Source organism: Culex pipiens, chromosome 3, assembly GCF_016801865.2.
Source record: "Culex pipiens pallens isolate TS chromosome 3, TS_CPP_V2, whole genome shotgun sequence".
NCBI classification, from domain to species: Eukaryota; Metazoa; Arthropoda; class Insecta; order Diptera; family Culicidae; genus Culex; species Culex pipiens.
Window position 1 is genome coordinate 56,850,434 of NC_068939.1, and position 20,715 is coordinate 56,871,148.

At 37.0% G+C, this 20,715-nt stretch overlaps 2 protein-coding genes across 2 annotated transcripts; one reads left to right on the top strand and one right to left on the bottom strand.

Annotated features, from left to right (window-relative positions):
• The first annotated feature begins 326 nt into the window (after positions 1 to 326).
• On the top strand, positions 327 to 10,559 carry LOC120423614 (steroidogenic acute regulatory protein-like). The gene is made up of 11 exons (XM_039587481.1): positions 327 to 1,075; positions 3,831 to 4,100; positions 4,156 to 4,472; positions 4,561 to 4,614; positions 4,682 to 4,814; positions 4,875 to 5,023; positions 8,765 to 8,917; positions 8,979 to 9,083; positions 9,139 to 9,749; positions 9,812 to 9,935; positions 10,001 to 10,559. The coding sequence occupies exons 2-11, from the start codon at positions 3,917 to 3,919 to the stop codon at positions 10,181 to 10,183; spliced, it is 2,013 nt and encodes a 670-aa protein (XP_039443415.1). The 5' UTR covers positions 327 to 1,075; positions 3,831 to 3,916; the 3' UTR covers positions 10,184 to 10,559.
• A 3,464-nt stretch (positions 10,560 to 14,023) lies between these two features.
• Positions 14,024 to 14,533, bottom strand: LOC120423609 (SIFamide-related peptide-like). The gene is made up of 2 exons (XM_039587475.2): positions 14,213 to 14,533; positions 14,024 to 14,152 (listed from the first exon to the last, which is right to left on the bottom strand). The coding sequence occupies exons 1-2, from the start codon at positions 14,349 to 14,351 to the stop codon at positions 14,064 to 14,066; spliced, it is 228 nt and encodes a 75-aa protein (XP_039443409.1). The 5' UTR covers positions 14,352 to 14,533; the 3' UTR covers positions 14,024 to 14,063.
• Positions 14,534 to 20,715: the final 6,182 nt, after the last annotated feature.

Below are 20,715 nucleotides of genomic sequence, written 5' to 3' on the forward strand. Positions count from 1 at the left end.
ACGCAGGGGAATGCATTTTAAATTGATTTCAGTTGATTGCACTTAAATTTCCATTGAAAGTTTGAACTTTTTTGAAAACATATTTTTTTGGGACAATTAATTTATATTTTTTATGTTGGTCTGCTTCATGCCTTTGAAAAGCAATTAAAATTTTAACTTTCATAAATGATTAAATTATTTAAAAAATAGTAAGTATTTATTAACTGAAAAGATATGTTTGAACCGTGTTGCCAGAATTTCATATCCATTCTCTTCTGTTATAATCACCACACCCATTTCTGTTTTCGCTTCATACTAAAACATTCTCGTGCTCTGTCAGTTTGAGCCAACTGTCAAAGTCTGGCAAAATAAAGAAAATTGTTTTGGCGTATCACTGAACGTTGTTAGCAAATAACTTGCCCAAAGCCGTACGAAACATTCGAGTGAAAGAGTGAAATTCGCTTCATGTCTAGCGGGAATCGTTGGTCGATACTTGAAGATGCTCTGAGTGTTGACAAATCCGGTTAGTTTCAAGATATGGTCGATTGAATGTGTAACTTATGCCACAGACGGATAGTGCAATTACTGGTGACACATTGCAACAACAACAGCAACTACAATCAGGGTGCGGAACGAAAACTCAAAAGCCAAGCCTTGGAAGGTCCCTCCTTATCCGTAACATAACAAAGACGAAGAAAGGAAGCAAGTTGAAATAAAAAAGTCAAGTTATCAATCGTCAGAGGAAGATCAAAATGAAAACAGTCTGCCTGCAGGTCGTGAAGTGTTGCTTTTACTTGATTTTGCTGTTGATTTTTATACTGTTCAGTTTTGCATCGCGCGTTCTGTTCGTATGAAGTGTGGCGCCCCGGTGATCCAAGGGGAAGGACACTTCGGCGCCGCGCCGAGGTCCGCCACTGGAACGGAGCGGAACCTTTCGAAATTACTAACCTAGATTTGGTTTCCGACGTCATCATTTTCATTTCTGCCATAAGTCACACATCAAGCAATTAGAAAGGTTTTGTGACCTCAAAAATGAATCTTCTGCTCTAAGTTGTGTCGAAATATGCACCGGGGAACAATCCATAGGACGATTCTGGTAATATTTGACCCGATTAAGCTCACCCGCACAATTTTCGTCTGTTCTAGTCTTCTATGTTCGATGTCTTTTGCATAGCTTTTATCCTATTAGTCATTGTGTTTTTGTTTAGAAAACGGAAATAAGGGCTCATTCAGCTTGCGTATGACGAGTGTAGGTTGCTTGTTGTAAAAAGATTCTGTCAAGTGTTTTGTAAATAATGACACCTTGTTGTTAATAGGGTGTCCAACTTTGCCGGGTTTAGAATTTCCCGGGATACGGGAAAATTTTTCGTAAATTTTTAAAACAATGATAAAATCTATGTTTTTATTATATATGCTATGTTTTTAAAGCCTAAAATCTTAGAATTCGCTCAATACTTTTAATTGGTGATAATCTTAACTTCAATCTAAACAAGGACAGCAGTTCAAAATGGTTTAAAAGAAATTTAAAATGTTTTTTTTGTTCTTTGTTGTGCTTTTGAATTTAAATGAACCACCATTTTAAATCCAATGTGATTCAAAATCATTAAATGTTTCTTTGAAAATGTAAAAAACAGCAACAAATAAAATAATGCCAGTCAATATATATTTTTTTTGTACTTTTTTGTACGACATAAAAAAAATCAAAACAAAACATTAGGCAAAAATGCTTCAAAATTCTTATCGATTTCCAAGTTTTCAACTGTTTACCTTTTTCCACAACCAAATCTTAATTTTCAGACCAAAATTGTTTTTATTTTCAATTTTGGGAATTCCCGGGACAAAATATAAAAATTCCCGGGATTTGGGAATTCCCGGTTCTAGAAAAATCCCGGGAATTCCCGGGATGGACGCACTAGTTGTTTTTGTTTTTTTTTAGTTGGCCAATACAAATTTTATTCCAAGTTGTCATGTTTTGTTCAATTTTAAATTGCCCGCACCCTATTTTTGCTAAGAACCTACATTTTCATTGAAAATACTCGTAAAATGCATTAAATTCTGGGACTACAGATCAGAATAGACGCAAATCATAAGAAAAAAAAAACATTTTCATGAATTCATTGGTATTTTGAAAATATGTGACATGTTGTAATACTTTTTGCTTAAAATTTGTGAACTATATGCTGAAACTTGAAAATTTTGAATATTTGAGAAGTAGTATACATAAATTTAAAAAAAAAACGAAGTTGACTTTATAGCTGTCGGCCACCATTGCTAGTACCAACCACTAGTGTCTTCCTTTTTATCAGCAAGGACTTCGCCGCCCTGGGCTCCTAAGTGTATTAAAGTATGGCACGGAGCGACGGCGCCGAATACCCATATTTACACAAAGAATTTTAGAGTTTGCTTTATAAATTCAACACTAAATACGCAAATTTAACTAAATGTAGGTTTTTTAACACTCCCGAAGCTTCACTATTCACTAGTCATTCTGTAGTACAGAGTGGATTCGTTAATTCGAATGGAACTGGATTCGAATAAGCGAATCCGAACTTGCTCGGAAATCTACAAAAAAAGGGTCGAAATGTAAACATTTTTTTAACTAGTCAGTTTAGACGTACGAGTGCTTTTGAATTCAAATACGTTCAAATAAGCGAGCATTCGAATTAGCGGACATTCGAAGTAGCGAAATTTGACTTAAGGAATCCGCTCTATATCGGAATGGCCCAAACTAAAACAGGTAAACAATTCTATTACTGAGAAATTGTTGAATTCGACAACATGGAAATGTTTCCAATAACAATAACATTTGTTTCGATTTTAACAACAATGTTTTCGATTTTGAAAACATTTGCAGCAAAATCAGGGGGCGACATCTATATCTCACTACATGCAGCTCGACCGCAGCCATCACCAGCTGTCAATTACGGCACAAAAGGGAACTGTCATTTACGGCACCAAAACAAAGCCAGAACAAAAGAACAGCTGTTCATTACGGAACCAAAACAAATCAACTGCGCACTGTAAAAAAGTACAAAAACTTCTGGCATAAAATGGAAAGAAACTGATTCTTTGTTTCATGTAAAATTATACCGCAATTGAATTGTATGTTTTTGAGGTGATTTTTTCTCAATTTATGTACAAATAAAACTACTCAAGTTGGGATCCTTAAGAACACATCTGGCCGATAACTTCATTTAAAGTTGTACTTTTATCACATGAAACATTTAACTGAAGTACTGTGTATTTAGTTTTTACTGTGCGCAGTTTGCGCGTGATATTAATCTCAACCCCCAAGATTTAGCATCCCCCTGAGCGACATCGAGAAAAATGTTGACGATTTTTGAAACATTTCCATGTTGTCAAATTCAACAACACAGAGTTACCGGATTTGCTCACAGGATTTGACATTGTTGTGCCATTAGATTTAAGGAAAACATTTGTTATTTAGTGTTAGATGCATTCAATATTAACCACAATTTCTAACTATCTCTACCTCAACCGTAAATAGATAACGTTTTAGAGTTGCTACAGCTTTTTATTATAGTTAACAAAAAATTATGTAAATATTTCCTTCACCTGGAGTGAACCGTTATTGCAATCTAAATAAGGAGAGTAGTTATCAAAGCACAAGTTGTATCCCACTTTACCCAGTTGATGTTTTCTCTATGTTCAGTCTTTGTAAATCCCACATCCTCAGCACATCAACCTCTTCATAATCTTCAAACTTCGCTCGTTTAATCGTTTAGCCTAGAAATTCGCAATCCCTGCCAGTCTCGGCCAACCCAACACTCATTAGTCGTCGTTATCAATTTATTACTTTTACTTTTTTTCCCACCGAAAACACAAAACAGACTCCACATAATTCTGCGTTTGAGCGTCTCACCTCCACCAACTCCTTCCTCCCCGGAGGAAGAAGTGTCCTCGCTTCTCCACCACAATGATGACCGATGACGATGACATCAGGTCAGCTGTACACTCGATGTACGCCCAAGCCCAGCACCAGCAGCATCAGCAGCAGCAGCAGCAGTATCAACAGTTCCAGTCACAGCAGTTTGCCGGCTTTCCGGGCATTTCGGCTCCCTCGTCGCTGCACAGCTTCGGCCCTGGACCGTCGTCCGGATGTAAGTTCTTGAGGGGTGTGACTTGATGAAGATTTAATTCGGTTTTGATTTTTAGTGCCCCGTTCGCAGTCCCACATGGTGAACCTGCTGAGCGAGGACTTCATTGCCGGTTACATGGACGAGGGTCGCATGTCGGTGGTTCGAAGGTTCTTCTGCCTGTTCGTGACCTTCGATGTGGTGTTTATCTCGCTGCTGTGGATCATCTGCGTGATGATCACCGGTGACAACATCCGGCACGCCCTCGAGACGCAGGTGCTGCACTACACGATCGAAAAGTCGCTGTTCGATGTGGTCGTCATTGCGTTGATGCGGTTTATATTTTTAATCCTGTTCTACGGACTGTGCCACCTGAATCACTGGATCGTGATCGCTGTGAGTAAAAGATCTACTACTGTTTCTGATAGGTTTTTTGTTAGGATTGACTATAATACATCGCATCAACTCTGTTATTTTTTCGCAGCTTTCAACCACCGGGTCGTGCGCCTTTCTAATCTACAAAGTTTTTGCATACAGTGTAAGCTTTTTGTTGCTTTGATAAGCCCAAGTCCTTCAATAATTCGAACCCGATTCTACTTTCACAGTGGACAGACACACCCCAACCTGTCTTCGAAGTGCTGCTAGTCGTAGTCTCGTTCGTCCTAGCCTGGGGCGAAGCTTGGTTCTTGGACTGCCGGGTGATCCCTCAGGAACGGTACGCCCGAAACTACTACGTTGGTAAGAACTTCTAACATTGATTTCGTCCAACTCGTTACATCAACATACTGCTCATTTTAGCTCTCACAAACCCAGCGGCAGAAGTTCGAAGCCCTCTGCTGGCGCCCTTCCTGCATTCAGCCCTCTCAACCGGCCGAACGGAAAGCGTTGGCAACTTCTACTCCCCGTACGACTCGATCCACAACAGCGAAGACGAGGAGGACGAACAGGTGAATATCTTGCGGGTCAAGTTGAGGAACCACTATAGAAAAAACTACGCCACCATCCCCAAACCAGTGACCGTGGGTTGGTTGAATGTCTTCCGGAGAGGACCAGATCCGGCGGGAACATGAACTGAGTGATTTTGTGGTCTTTCTAATAAAGTTGCGCCCGGCAGCAAACTGAACCGATGCAGATGATGTTTGGCTTTCTGCACGCACAACCGCATGGCATGGCATTCATTGGGGACTAATTAGCTTCATCATGCGCGCGCTGGGTTTCCACTAATTGATTTCTCATCAATAATCATGTGGTTTATTCAATCAAAAGCAGTCGATCTTTGATCTTCCGTGTTAGGATGTCAGATTAGAGAGCGATTTAGCGAATGCTTTGTCAGTATTCAAAGTGAGTTTAGTTGGAGTAGGCTGAAGTTCCAGCAAAGTTTGGATTAAAAATGAGAGATTTGATATTGAAACTGTTGTTCAGAAGTGCCAAAAAGGAACCCGAAACACTCAAGGAGCCACCTTATTGCAGTTTTCTTGGAAACATCGTTCTTCTCTCAACGGTGATTTTGATTATTTTTTTTTCGCCCATTCTGAAAACGCATGCGGATTTTTCCCCTTTTCTACACAGAAAAAAATATGTGAATTTACTCGACACTGTAAAAATTAATCACATGTAAACTCAGTTCATGTAAACGTGAGATTCAACGTTAACGGTTGAATCACGTAAAATCATGTTTTTACGTATCATTTGTTGCAAATTTACATCAAATTGCATTTAAATTTAAATGTTTAATGACGTGCAAAAGTGTTACACCATAAATGATGCAACATTCGGAAATATTTTTTGTGTGTAGTTTCTAATTGGGTGTTTTTAAATTATAAAACAGGTCTTGTAATAGTGTTAAAAAGGGTGCATAAGCCACCGTCGTCTACGAAAATTTTAGAGTTTTCTCTACAAAAAGTTATGCGCTCGAAGGACTTGATAATTAGTACTTTTGATACTTTTAATGTTCAACATTAAAAGTCTTATGTTCAAATAACCAATATTGCATAATTAAATTTGGGACCGGTGCAGTCCATACAAAAGTTCTATGAAAATAATCGCAAATCCGTTTCCAAATAGGTATTTTTCGATCCATTTGATGTATTCGTCAAAATTAAAGGTTATGTTAAGGACTTTTAAGATTATAATGAGTACACAGAAAAATAAATTCCCGAATTTTCAATTCCACCTTTTATCACGAAAACTTGGTTTCGGCCAAGTTATGTTTTTGTTTTAAAATTATGATTTTCGAAAGTTTCGAAATACACTCGATGTTTTCAGATTTTATTTTGTTTTTAAAATTGAATTAGCAATCGAAACGAACCTAGAATTAAATTTTGCCCAAGTGCACCGTTTTCGAGCTCTAATAATTATACTCTAATTTCTCGGATTAGTTTTCAAAAGGACGCAAGAGCCATTGGTAAACAAAGCCCTTTTTGCATCGGTACTCGACCTACTTACGAAAAACCAATTTCAAAAATGCTTGAGATTGCTCATCTACACGTCCTTCAAGTGCCCTAAACTCAAAACAAATGAAATATTGTTTCAATTTGGAGAAAAACAAAAATTAGTGCCGGAGGTCACGGTGGCTCTTACGGCTTTTTGAAAACTCACCCGAGATTTGTTGTGAAAAAGTTGACTATTTCGATTTTTTAAATCGTGTCCATCTTTGTCCATCTAAAAAGATATTTTCAAAAACTGAGATTTTTTTTCGGAATTGCTAAATCATGATTTACATTATGATTGGGTAAAATCGTATGTTCTTTTAAAACGTTTGTCATGAAGAATAAATTTAAAAAATCTTTTTTCAAATGCATAGGTTTCATTTTTCGACATTGAAAATCAGATCAATAGTTTCTAAGTAACCGTCAATTGTAAAAATGAATGATATGGTAGAACTTAGATCTGGATCTATTAATATCACGAAAATTTTGCACTGAATCGAATTTGTTCTGAAGTATTAATTATTTACAAATTCGATTCAAAAATGTGTTTTTTTTTTCTATCCAAAAATCACTATTACTTTAAAAACATCATAACTTTGCCGAAATAAAAAACGTCTGTCATGCACTATAGCTAAAAAATGTTCACTTTAAGAAAAATCAAAAGAGTAAGGATTGACTAAATCGAGTTTGTTGAACACTTATGTTAAGTTGAAAAGTTCTAATCAAAGAAGAACGAAATCGGTCATAAAATCCCTTTTCAAGATACGGATTTTTGACTATTTTCATAGCACTTATTTTATTTGAGTAATTTTACGTCTGAAAATATGTAATTTTACCTTGTTCTAGTGTAATGTCACTTTTAGGTCTCAATTGAAGAGAAACAAATTATTCCAAATGGCTTATTTGAACATTGAGAATAGTTGGACAAAGATTCATCCAAATCAAAAAGTACAATGAAAAGTTGATCAGCAAAAATGTAGAGAAATGCACAAAAAACCTGTTAAAAAAGTTTTTTGAAATATGCACCAATCTTCTTGGATGCACGGAATGGAGAAGTATCTTTTAATTTATTTTCAGTTGATTACTCTCATTTCATTGTTATATTGTGTCCGAATTGTAAAGATCTGTTAAATTTTTTTTTACCAAAATCGGCCCGAATTCTGGGGGCAAACAATTTATTTTTCAAAACTGTTAAATTTTTAAATACATTTTAGGTGCATTCAGCTGAAAATATTTTAGAATGCGTTTCCCTGCGATTTTTTTAACATGTTTTAAAATAAATTAAATCCTTTTGAGTTCCAGTTGATTTTCAATGTTTAGTTTGTTCTGCAAAAAGTTTGCTTCCGCCAGAAAAATAGTTTCTTCAAATTTTAGATTTTTTTAAAACAAACGATTTCTAATCAACTGTACTGCTATATGATTAATTTTCCAAACATGTTTTCTTTGAAGTGTTGAAATTGCTGCTTGTTATTTTTTTTTTTTAATACTTTTCTGAAACTATCTCCCCATCTACACCTCGCCGAGGAACAAAAACTTTGAAAAATATTTGCATCAGCCTAAATTAGAACTTAATTTTTGTTAATAATGCCGTTGAAATATTTTCTTAGGTTTTGGCCATCGAATCGTTGAAAAAAAAACCAACCAATTTGATAAAATTAAAACTCAAAGTATTGAAAATGAATTGCGTTATTTGCTGTGCATTGTTAAACCAGCATATTATTTTTCATTTTCATAACAAACCATTCTTAAATGACTTGACTAAAAATTAAAAATTGTTGACTCACAGATTAAAGTGGCCAGAAAAATTGCAAAAATGCACATAGTTATTTTTGGCAATCCCAATTTAATGTTTTTTTACAATTTCACTTAAACTTTGTGGAGATTTTTTTACATAGCTTATAAAACAATGATTAAAAATGATTTTTTTTTATTGGGAGTTTTATATAAACTTCCTTTCTGAAAGAATGAAGATGACTAATTTCAAGATTTCTTCACCCTTTCTCATCTTCCGATATACATAAACGATTTGATCGTAACCTTCAACGGTGTGGGCTTCCAGACATCAGTCCATTTGCCTTTCAAATATGTTGAATTCCAAATCCACATTGCCTGGATCTTTCAATGATCCCCACTGGTTGGGGGTTTCACTTTCGTTTCAACTCTGGCATGCTGCACACCATACCGGCTTACAGAATGGGAATAAAAACTCGAATTTGCTTAGTTTCATTTTTAATAAAAAATTTCCAATCTTGCTTGCAGGATGATGAATTCAAGCGGATGGGCATCGAGTGCGTTCGCAAGGCGTACATTCTGCTGGAATCCACGGACTGGAAGCTGGAGAAGGTCACTTCCAAGGGCGATACGATCCAAAGCTGTACCAAGGATAAAGTTGGCAAGATCTACAAGCTGACGGTAGGGTTCGTAGATTGGAAGCTTTTGATCGTTAGTTGAATAATTTGTTTGAATTTTTTAGGGAAAAATTCACTACCCAGCAAAGAAGCTTCTCCAGGAGTTGTACTACAAAATTGAAGAAGTTCCCAGATGGAATCCCACCCTGCTGGAGTCGAAAATCATTCGTGTAAGTTTTTCAAATCAATTTTTCAATCTTAATTTTAAAACTGAAACTTTTGCAGAAAATCGACAGCCACACGGACATTTCGTACCAGGCCACCATCGGTGGCGGTGGTGGCGTGGTCAAGTGTCGTGATTTCGTAAACCTTCGCTGCTGGCAGCTGTGCCGCGAGGGCCGCGTGATAGAAGGTGTCGATCTGCACCCAACGGATCTTCAGGCACCGGCGTTGACTCCGGTCACGGAAGAAGTGCCCGATGACGATGATGGGGACAGCGATGACGATGAGTGCATCTTGGCGGCCAAAGCTTCGCCCCAAATTACCAAATCGTTAAGTGAGTTTAAGCTAGGAGGTAGTAGCGTTAGTAGCAACGAGCAAAACACAAAGACGGCGTTTTCGACGCTGAGCAAAAGCCTTGGCGCGCAGGACTTTGGTGCTGGAGGAGCCAACTCCGACCCGGAGGATGTGTTCTCGGACGCACTGACGGAACATCAAGCTGGCGGCAAGCAGCCGGCTCAGGTGGAGCAGGAGAAGAAACAAAAGTCTGAAGCTAAAGTTAGGGTTCGCAAGCCAAGGGCTGAAGAATGTGAGGTGCAAAAGGGTGGAAACGTATACGTTAGTGCCGCGATCAGTATCGAGTATCCTGGAGCGCCGGTGACGACGAAGTACATAAGGTTGGTTGGGGTTAAAATCAATTCTTGTAGAATCTTACTAATGAAAATTGCTATAATTCCAGAGGGGAGAACAAAGTGTCCTGCTGGGCCATGCGCGAAATAGAGAACCAAAAAGACTACTGCATCTTCGAGTGGCTGCTCTGTTTAGACCTGAAAGGTTATATTCCACGCTACGTGCTAGATACTGTGAGTTGCAATGTTAAGCAATTTGCCAAACAATTATAATAATAATCCCGTCTCAACCCCACCAGGCCTACACAACCCTAATGCAAGAATACATGACCCATCTCCGCAACTACGTGGTGGAACTCCGCAAACAAGGAAAAGTGCCTGCAACCAACAAATCTTTATCGTCTACGTCTACGTCAGCTGCATCTGCATCGGTTGCAGCCCAGTACTCCACCGATTCTGCCAGCGGATCAAAATCTTCCTAGTTTGTTTGTTTTCCTAATTTTAACCTTAAGTTAGTCAATTGTTCATCACAAAGCGCAGAATATTTATTTTGATTCGTTTCTTGTCGAGCCTTCGTCTATTTTAGAATCCCCGCGCAATTGTGAATTCGATTTAATTCCGAATCGCTAATCTTCCAGAGATTCTGAAACATTTTCGTTGTGCTTGCTGCATGGTACTGATTGTTGGATCCAGAAAAGGGAGGACGACAAATTGCACTGATTTGCCTTCGTAACCAATCACACGGTTCTAACTAGTGATAGAGAAAACTTTAGCGAAACTAAGCTGTTTTGTTACAACTACTAAGTCTGCAAGAACAGGTTGAACCTTGGATAAGTTAATCTTTGTAGGAAAAAGAAAGCAACAGCTCCGACCAGTGTGGAACCGTAGCTCGTGTTTGACAACATTCGCAATCAAAAGTGTTTTTTTTTACTCGTGTCGTATTTTGTATATTGTGATATAAATGAATTTAGTCTACTCTATAGAAATGTGTTTCATTACTAAATTTGAGCATAAATTTCCTCGTTTAAGTTCAAATCATGTAGCTCGTCGTGATCAAGAGGAGCAAACCTAGTCGATATCAAGTCAATTTCAAAACCATTTCTCATGAGTCAAGGTTCGAGTTCGGGAAGGGTGCCAAAACAAAATCAAATTTCAAGGTTAACTTTATTTTTGGGAAACATAAAGTTAAAAAATACAAAATGCTTTGACAGACAGTAATTATTTTTAAAATATGATTAAATTCTTAAAACTTTGTTTTTATTAAATTCTTGCGTCTATTTTTGACCTATGGTCCTACATTTTAAAACCTATAAAAACCCATTAATTCTTTTATTTATTTAAAATACAACAATAAACGTTGATTTCTAAGCATTGCACAGTGGGCGAAATGGACCCCAAAATCGGACTTAATTGAACGCGGCTGGTTCCCGGGTATGAAAAATAGTGTTTCTTATGTAAAAAAATCTGGGGAATCTATTGGTGATGATTTCATCCACCACACAAAACGGCGAAGGGTCCATTTTGCCCCAATTCCCCATTTTCTTACATTTTTTCTTGAAAATCGGTCTGTATTTCGAGCGAAAGCTTTATGCGGCCATCCAAAATGCACTTAACTTATGTGAAAATGTCCCAGGAATCCAGTAAAAATAACCACTTTCACCGCAAAAATCATCTAGGGTCCATTTAACCCCAATTCCGCTATAAAAGCATTTTTGGCCGTTTTCAAATGTTAGGTCAGATTTTACAAATCTGAAAATATTTTTATCGTAAAGATCAGACAATTTTACATAAGAATGACAATTTGCACTTGAATGTTTGACATATTTATGTTGATATAGAAATTCAAATAAATAAAATGATTGAAGAATCAGTTTTGGGCCAATTTTCTCAAACGCAGAATAAACTGCCTTTTACATAATTTTTATATTTATCAACATAAATGTGTTTAACTATCAAGTACAAATCGTCATTCTTATGTAAAATTGTCTGATCTTTACGATAAAAATATTTTCAGATTTGTAAAATCTGACCTAACATTTGAAAACGGCCAAAAATGCTTTTACAGCGGAATTGGGGTTAAATGAACCCTAGATGATTTTTGCGGTGAAAGTGGTTATTTTTACTGGATTCCTGGGACATTTTCACATAAGTTAAGTGCATTTTGGATGGTCGCATAAAGCCTCCGCTCTAAAAACAGACCGATTTTCATGAAAAAATATAAAAAAATGGGGAATTGTGGCAAAATGGACCCTTTGCCGTTTCGTGCGGTGGATGAAACCATCACCAATCGATTCCCCGGATTTTTTTACATAAGCAACACTATTTTTCATACCAGGGAACCAGCCGCGTTCAATTAAGTCCGATTTTGGGTTCCATTTCGCCCACTGTGCATTGTATAAACAGAAAAAAATTATTATCAGGGAATGGTGACAGATTTTACAATTTTTTTTAGGTTTTATTACTTAAAAAGAGGCAATATTCTGCCAATCAAATTATCAACCTTTCAAAATTCAACTTTTTTTGTCTTATGTATTTTTAATTTTTCATACATTTCTAAAGTCTAACAGTGTTCCATTCAAAAAAAAAAATATTTTCTTTTATTTTTTTTTGTTCGTGACCTCAAATATGGCTCCAACATCTTAAGTGATTTCATTAGTTTACAGTTTTCGAGCCCGAATTATACCTTTAAAATTAAAATGGAATCAAAAATAAAATAAATATTTTTCTCAATTTGGTTTTTCAGAAATTTTGTTAACCTCAGACATTCGAAATATGCGATAATCAAGGCTTAAGACTCATTCTTAGTTAAATGTTCGATAATTTTGCTCTCTAATCATCTAATCTAATATATTTTTAATCAGTTTTACCAGGCTTTTCGTATCACAATCATAAGGATCAAGCTCAGTAAATCTTCTACTGCCCCCTTTTTTAAATATGCATTTTTCCCGTTTTTAAGACCTCATTTGTGCAATGTTTGTTCTTCGAAAATCTTTACTTCTCTTGTTTAACACAGCAAAAAAGAAGTAAAGCTGCGTATAAAAAGCCTGGGTGTAAAATAAATTTTGCATTATTTCATGAAATGTTGTTTTATATTACAGCCTGAATTATGTTGCCCATCAGAAGAAACCTATCTGACCGAAATGTCAAGTTCATATATGCGTTAATCCTTTCCATTCTTTATTGATATAATGGCCAAGCGGGCTAAGGCGTCAGTCCTTACTGATGGTGTTGGATATGAATCCCGTTGGTTGCAACTTTTTTTGTGTTTACAAAAAATGTACATGCAGTGTGTAATATTGAGTGTCTTTTTTACAAAGGTGCTGAGCATGCTTTTGCAAGCGATTTTACCATGGGATTTTATGCTGTGAAGTTTTTCTTCATCTTTTTTTTTTAATTTTCATATGCGTTTATCTTGTTTATTTTATTTATTTTTCATATTGATTGTTTTAGGTCTCTCCTTAAACCTCTCACATAATTATCCCATGTTCGAAAGAAGTTTTTCAATTAAATTATCAAGCTTTCCAAACAATTTTGTTTGCCCCTGATTTATTTTCAACGTTAAAATGATATTTGTCATGGCCCTAGCAGAGTTGTAACTGAGTGATAGAAAAAAAAATCATTTCATGATTCCTACACCAAATTATCAGAGAGTAATGAGCCCGTCGCTGTAGCTTGTGAGTTCTCCTCTTTTGCCTTGTGATTTCCAGCAAGAGAAATCTTTTTCTATCACTTCTTCTCTTTGCCTCGTTAACGCACTCGCCATTGATTCATTTGTTTGAGTTTGATATTTTTACAACTCTGGCAAGGTATCAACAAATTTCAAAAAATAAATGATAAAGCATTGATTATGTTCCATTCAATAATATTTCACAAAAAAAAAGTGAAGAAATAAAAAAAACTGTATAATTAACAAAAAGAAATGATTTGGAATCGGACATAATAATTATTTGAAATGGATAAAAAGATGTGGAAAGTAATTTTCGATTTTTTTTTTTCGTTCAAAGCAAAGAGCAAAGAATTTGTTGAATAGAAATGTTTTTGATTTTAATCCTTATTTCAGATTTCAAAAAGCATGTGGAGTTGTGATATTTTACACAGCTTATCCAAAAAATAAGTTTTTTTCTTTACCGTTTCATTCCTCGGGGCTATTGAGGTGACGGATTTGCGGTAGCTTTTTTTATTTTTCTGCAGAGAACAATTTACAAATTCCACTTCCAAGGGTTAGTTTGTTGTTACACGACTGCTTTCAGTCACACTGTGTACACCGAATTACACTAAGAGGGCTACATTACAAACAAATACAATGTTTTTTTTTCACATGGTTATTGGGGGGTGTTCAGTCAGCTGTTTGATTCCGATGGATTACTTCTGTTCCTGGGCAAACCAGGACTGGCAAGCTTCCGCCGCAATTTCACACATGGCCGACAGCACCTTGGCGTTGCCCTCGTACTCTGTTGGAGGGATTCAGAAACAATTAGAATTTGAACTTATCACTTCAAGATGATTCTTACCAATGGAGTTTCCGTTGCGCTTGCCGAAGATGCTTCCGTTGAAGGGGGGCTTGCGGTAGCCAGCCTCGGTGGTGGTGCTGATGGCCAGGACGATCAGCAGAACCAGCACGAGGGATCCAATCAGCTTGATGCAGGCCATTTCTAGACTTTGGTTTGGTTTGTTGGAGGACTGTGAAAGGATAGCTGAATGCTTGCTGAGAAAGCTGAGAAGCTGAACTGATGCTGAATGGATGTTTCGGACCGGGTTTTATACTAAACGGGACATCCTTTGGGTTCACTGGCAGGATGTCTAAGGACTCAGAACCCGTAATCAAAGCCGACATCGCGAGTCCCCACGCTATTACCGGCAAATCCCAAAACAATCCATCCGCGCTAGCCGAAAGACCGGCCGGAGCGCGTGCAATTAGCACGGCCGGGATTGGAGATTTATTTAATTAATTATCACGCTTGTGTCGAAGAATTGGAGCTGCGTGAAATATGCGGGTTGCAAAACCGGTTTCGTCTGTAAAGATATGGTGACGGTGGTGGGTTAGTTCCAAATTTTAAAGCAAGCGTCCTAAATAAATTTGGTCTTCAAGGTCAAAAGACGTCACGAAAATTAAGTGTCATGAACTTGAATAATGAATGCAAAAAAAAATGTTATCGTAAAAGCCTTTTGGCTATAGCATTTCATTTTGTTTATTTTTTTATTTATAGGTTATTTATAGGTTGACAAATACCTCTTTGAGCTGTGTGTGGCGTACTCTCAAGACACTTTTCAAAAAAGGCACTCGCATCAACAAGTGCACAAAACTCAAACGAGTTCACGCCTAAAACAAAATCAATAATTTACAAAAATATTACCATGGCTTGTAATTGCAAATTTTCGCCCCTTTCCTGCAATTCTTATTAGAGTCAAAGGTCATAAATTTTAAAAGAAGTTGAGCTTACCATTTTTTATATTTTTAAAATGCAGTGAATAATATTGCAAATTTTGAAAATATAATATTTAATTGTTGTTTTATACCTCTAATGAACCATCCAAAAACCACGTTGACATTTTTTTAGGAAATCTCAACCCCCCCCCCCCCCTCTCCATCGTGAACAATTTCTATACAAATAAAATCTTTTTTGTATGGAGCGTGGACACTCGCCAACTCCCCCCCCCCCCCTAACAAATTACACCATCTTGCACCAACCTTATATATTTTTGAAAAATTTTAGTGCACCACTTCAAATCAAAACACATCAACATTTTTTATCGAAACGTATAAATATTTTATTATGTTTTTTTAAATTGATTTATACTTTGCCTTAGCTAAATGACACAGTAATAACTCATTTGGAATAGCTTTGATGATAAATAGATTAATAACTTTAAAAAATGTGTAGTTTCCAGTTAATTTTCCACGAGTATTTTCGTGATTGGTGCGCTGGAAGTGGGGACGCGAAGTCGTGATCATTCAGGTTAATTTTTTTGTGTGCTTTTGTGTCGCTGTTCGTATGGGGTGAGTGATTGTGGTAATCGAATAATAGCATCATTGGTGCGCTGGAAGTGGGGACGCGAAGTCGTGATTATTCAGGTTAATTTTTTGTGTGTGCTTTTGTATCGCTATTCGTATGGGGTGAGTGCATAATTTGTAAAGGTGGTGTAAAAAATATTCGGAGTTAAAAGTGATTTTTTTTGTGTGTGCCTTTGGTCGTGAATTGTGTGTGTCTTAATTTATTGTTTTGTGATTTTCAAAGCCCTTCCTACATCATTTTTGATCGGAAGGCACGGCGTCGGCTTGATTGTGTTTAAATTTTTTGAAGTTTTATTTATTTGCGGTGAAAAAGTAATTTCTATATAATGATCGAAAGACGCACTGACAATTTGGATCGTCGAGTTAATAGTGGAGCAAAATAACTGTGTGTGAGTGATTTTGTGTGCTAACCAGAAAGACCTTCCCATAGCACCGTTGCTCGGAAGGCTCGCCGACGGGTCTGTTATGAAAGTCCTCCCCATAGCACCGTAGCTCGGGAGGCATCGAAAAGCCAATACCTTATCCTACTAACCCAAAAAATATTAATCACGTGATGCTTGAAGGAGATGCTGTGGATTCAACGGTCTCAAGCGGTATCAACAAGTATATAGCGAAAAACTATGTGCTTAATGAGTCTGCAACTTCAACTATCGGACTAACATTCCTCCCTTTCGTTGAACTGCAGGCTTCTTCGGAGGGCGCCGGTATTGACTAATAAAGTAGGGATCTTCAGAGGTTAAACAGTGAACGGATGGTTGGCTCCCACTGATCATGCTCATGCTCATGCTCATTAGCCTGTCCCATTTTGAGGTCATGTCGAGGAATTTCAGGTGCTCACTTCTTAAATGATAGATTTTGATGTTAGGAACAATGTTTTCTTAGACAAGAAAAAATAATAAAATACTTTCTCGCACCCCCTAGTCGATTTACTGAAAAAAGTCACTTTTTTGAACAAATTTTCTCAAATCGCTTGGAATCAATACAAAAACTGTTTCGATCAGGTGTGTATTATCTTCAAACGATAGGTTTTTGTCCATAGATTAAGAAGCACTATCAATATTGGACCAAAACTTAAGTTTTTGGACTTTCCCAGGCGGATTTGTGTCGAAAAAATCGCATTTTTTCGAAACTTTTTTCAGAAATGCTCATTTAATTTAGGGTAGCCATTATACGAGTTTTTCGAATTGCTTAAGATAACGTAAAAAACATTAAAAAGCTCTGTGAGTAAAATAACAATCAAAGTGGTACGAAAACAGAGGAAAAAGTAGCTAGCTAGCTATTTAAATTGCAGCGATTTAAACACGCAAATAACATTGCAAAGGGGTGCAGCTCCAAAACATCACTGTTTATACGAAATTTGATTTCAGATTCGGATTCAGCGGCCAAAATTACTATAAGAAAGCATACCCTGACCTTTGCGACACATGCTTGCAACATCGTGTAATTAGTAGGCCTTGCTTCTGAATTCTGAGAAATTTTGAAAATTGGCACTTTTTTTCTCGCTAAAACTCAAATATCTCGGCTCTGGAGTGTCAAAATTGCATTTTCTCAGAGGGAAAAATGTTCGCCATGAAATTTCCTACAAGCTGCATGTATTGGTTTTACTGGGAAAAATAGGCTACCCTAAATTAAATGAGCATTTCTGAAAAAAGTTTCGAAAAAATGCGATTTTTTCGACACAAATCCGCCTGGGAAAGTCCAAAAACTTAAGTTTTGGTCCAATATTGATAGTGCTTCTTAATCTATGGACAAAAACCTATCGTTTGAAGATAATACACACCTGATCGAAACAGTTTTTGTATTGATTCCAAGCGATTTTAGAAAATTTGTTCAAAAAGGTGACTTTTTTCAGTAAATCGACTAGGGGGTGCGAGAAAGTATTTTATTATTTTTTCTTGTCTAAGAAAACATTGTTCCTTACATCATAATCTATCATTTAAGAAGTGAGCACCTGAAATTCCTCGACATGACCTCAAAATGGGACAGGCTAATGCTCATGCAATTTTCCACGAGTATTTTCGTGCATTAATGCTCCGTAAACCAAACATGTTTTCGTTCTCAAGAGATACACTTGAGAATCAATAATTTTATTTGTATAAATATTGCATTGATTAAATAAAAGAATTTTCAGCGTCAAGTTAAGTTCTGTTTATTTATTTTGAATCTCCTTAGTAGAAATCATTGTTGAGCTACCATGTGATTGAATTCAACATAAGGATTATTAATATTGATGTACAATTGACAGAGATACAAGTTACAAATCATCGTGACTATACTATCTTTAAATAAAAAAAATATTTTTGTCAATTATCTTAATATTGATGTTAAAGAAATGAAATTTAAATGTCAAAGTTCTAGCTCAATAATGATGCTTAATTACACTACCATTAATGATCCAAACATGCAATGGTATACAAAATTGAAAGTGGCGATAGCTTGAAATATCATTTAAAACAGCTAAACCATTTAATAAATAATAATATGTCAGCTAAAATAGAGGTAGAGTTAACACTACAAAATCATGTTATTTGCACTATAAAATTAAACTGCTGGCCAATACCTAAAACACCCCTATTATAAATCATGTTCTGTTCTGCAGCACCAGTATCATTTCCAACAGAAACGTAATAATCACCAAGTGCCAATGAATCAAACTGACGCTTTTTTTTCTAACCTTTCCCAACACCACCACGTGGTGTTGCGTGGTGCGTTCCGTGGTTTGCCTGAAAGACAAGTCAATAATTGACGAAGATCAATGTCACGCGACGCGGCCTCCACTCTGAAGGCTAGAGGTAGAACGCTGGTGAAGGACACACATAACCAACGGTTGCGGCAATTCCCACACGTATTCCTCCAGTTCACCTGGAGAACTCCAGGGATAAATGTTCTAAGTTCAGTTTGATAGTGACTTTCAACCGGCAAGGACATTTGTCATTCGTGGTTCGACTTTCATTTTCACTTTTTCCGATACATAATGAAACCAATCAATATTACTTTCCTTCTGACATTCTGTGGGGTGGCAAATACTGGCGTGACACGCTGCCGGAATAGCTAGATTACTATCTTGTCCTTCCGCTCCAGCAGTTCCTCAAACCGCAGCTCTAACTCATCAGTCCCGCGCTGTAGTAGAAAGTAGACCAAATATATGAAATTATCATTAGCGCTGCATGCAACTCGTTTCCTGGCGGCTTGATTAATGTAAGCCCGGAGAAAACTATCGCTGGAAATAGTGTGTCCAGTAGTCATCGGCTGGGACAGCCAGTGACAGTCGCGTGGAATCCTCCTCGCTGGAATAGTGTTCAAGAGTGCATCCCGGGCAAATTGACGTTAAAGTTTTGCGCGTATTACAGTAACTTACATCGCCTGCAGCAGCTCTCTTTGAGTGCAGTTAACGGATAGTACAATTTATAAGGTTCAATTGACTCTGGTTCATCAGAGACAAACGGCTTTTATCACTTCATCACTGCAGTGTGTCCGAGGGAACAAGTGCCGGTGAATGTGTCGCAGTATTGTTTGATTAATGGTGATTGAAAAACTGTTGGAAGTGAAGCCGCAGTGAAATAATTTCCCTAGAACGGGTAAGTGTTCATAATCGGCTACATTGATTCATTTTCCTAATTAATTGATAAATTTAGATGTTGACGATTATATTCATACAATATCTGATCATATTGTAGAATTGATTATCTGAAAACGTATTCCAATAGAAAAATCATTCAAAACTAGAAGAGAAATTATGCAACATGTCTCAATATAACCTAAATTCAAGTCATCAGATATGCAGAAGTAAATTCGTGGTTTTCCAATTAACAAGTAAAATTTAGATTTTTGGCATCTCACGAATTTTCGTAAACCAGTTTTTACATCATGTTTGGCTTTTACTTTAGAATTTGTCTGAATTTATGAATTTTTTAATTAAAAAAACGATGGAATTTTTTAAAATTGTACAAAAATCTGGGCGTGAAGTTAACTAACACACTCAAAGCATTAACGGTGATTATATATTAGGGTAGGTACGTTTTTCAAAAAGTTCTCGGATCAAGTTTTAGTATGGTTCCCCTTGTAGGGCATGCCCATAGGGACTTTCTGGCCAAATATCAGCTCATTTGGTTGTAAACTGTCTGCGCGCATCAGGGTTAAAGTTTACATGGGAATTACTATGGGAAAATTGGAAATTTTGTTCAAACGCTCCTACAGGTATAGGAAATTAACGCGCCAACTTCTGGTGTGGTCAGGCCTATGGGGAATGGTCTGGAGAACACTTTTCCCGAAGAGAGCATATGGATTCGTTGTCCTTAGACCTGGCGCATCGGCAAACAATCCGATGTCTCCAGAATCAACGGTTTTCCCTGAAAAAGCATCAAATTTTCCTTAGCATGCTATGAAAGTTTGATGAACACCGCGACGCCATACGTCAGGCAGCTACCACGTGGGTGAGAAACGGCTGGAATATTCAATTGCAAACCTTCTTTTAACTAAAAAAATTTTCGAGCAATCCTGATATTACTTAGTCGAATTCAGAATCTTTGCATAGCTAATTTGTATTTTTTTGCAAACATTTCCACCTCCCACGTGGCTGTCTGACATTTGGCGTCACGGTGTTCATCAAACTTTCATAGCATGCTAAGGAAAATTTGATGCTTTTTCAGGGAAAACCGTTGATTCCGGAGACATCGGTTTGTTTGCCGATGCGCCAGGTCTAGGGACAACGAATCCATTTGCTCTCTTCTGGAAAAGTGTTCTCCAGACCATTCCTCTTAGGCCTGACCATACCAGAAGTTGGCGCGTTATTTTCCCAGACCTGTAGGAGCGTTTGAACAAAAAGTTCCAATTTCCCATAGTAATTCCCATTTAAACTTTAACCCTGATGCGCGCAGCCAGTTAACAATCAAATGAGCTGATATTGGGCATGAAAGTCCCTATGGACATGCACTATAAGGGGAACCATACTAAAACTTGATCCGAGAACTTTTTGAAAAACGTACCCACCCTATTATATAT

Coding starts and splice junctions, on each gene's coding strand:
- LOC120423614 (XM_039587481.1), top strand. CDS start 3,917: ATGATGACCGATGACGATGACATCAGGTCAGCTGTACACTCGATGTAC. Junction 4,473..4,560: donor ATCACTGGATCGTGATCGCT/GTGAGTAAAAGA, acceptor ATTTTTTCGCAG/CTTTCAACCACCGGGTCGTG. Junction 4,615..4,681: donor ACAAAGTTTTTGCATACAGT/GTAAGCTTTTTG, acceptor CTACTTTCACAG/TGGACAGACACACCCCAACC.
- LOC120423609 (XM_039587475.2), bottom strand. CDS start 14,351: ATGGCCTGCATCAAGCTGATTGGATCCCTCGTGCTGGTTCTGCTGATC. Junction 14,153..14,212: donor GCGCAACGGAAACTCCATTG/GTAAGAATCATC, acceptor TCCCTCCAACAG/AGTACGAGGGCAACGCCAAG.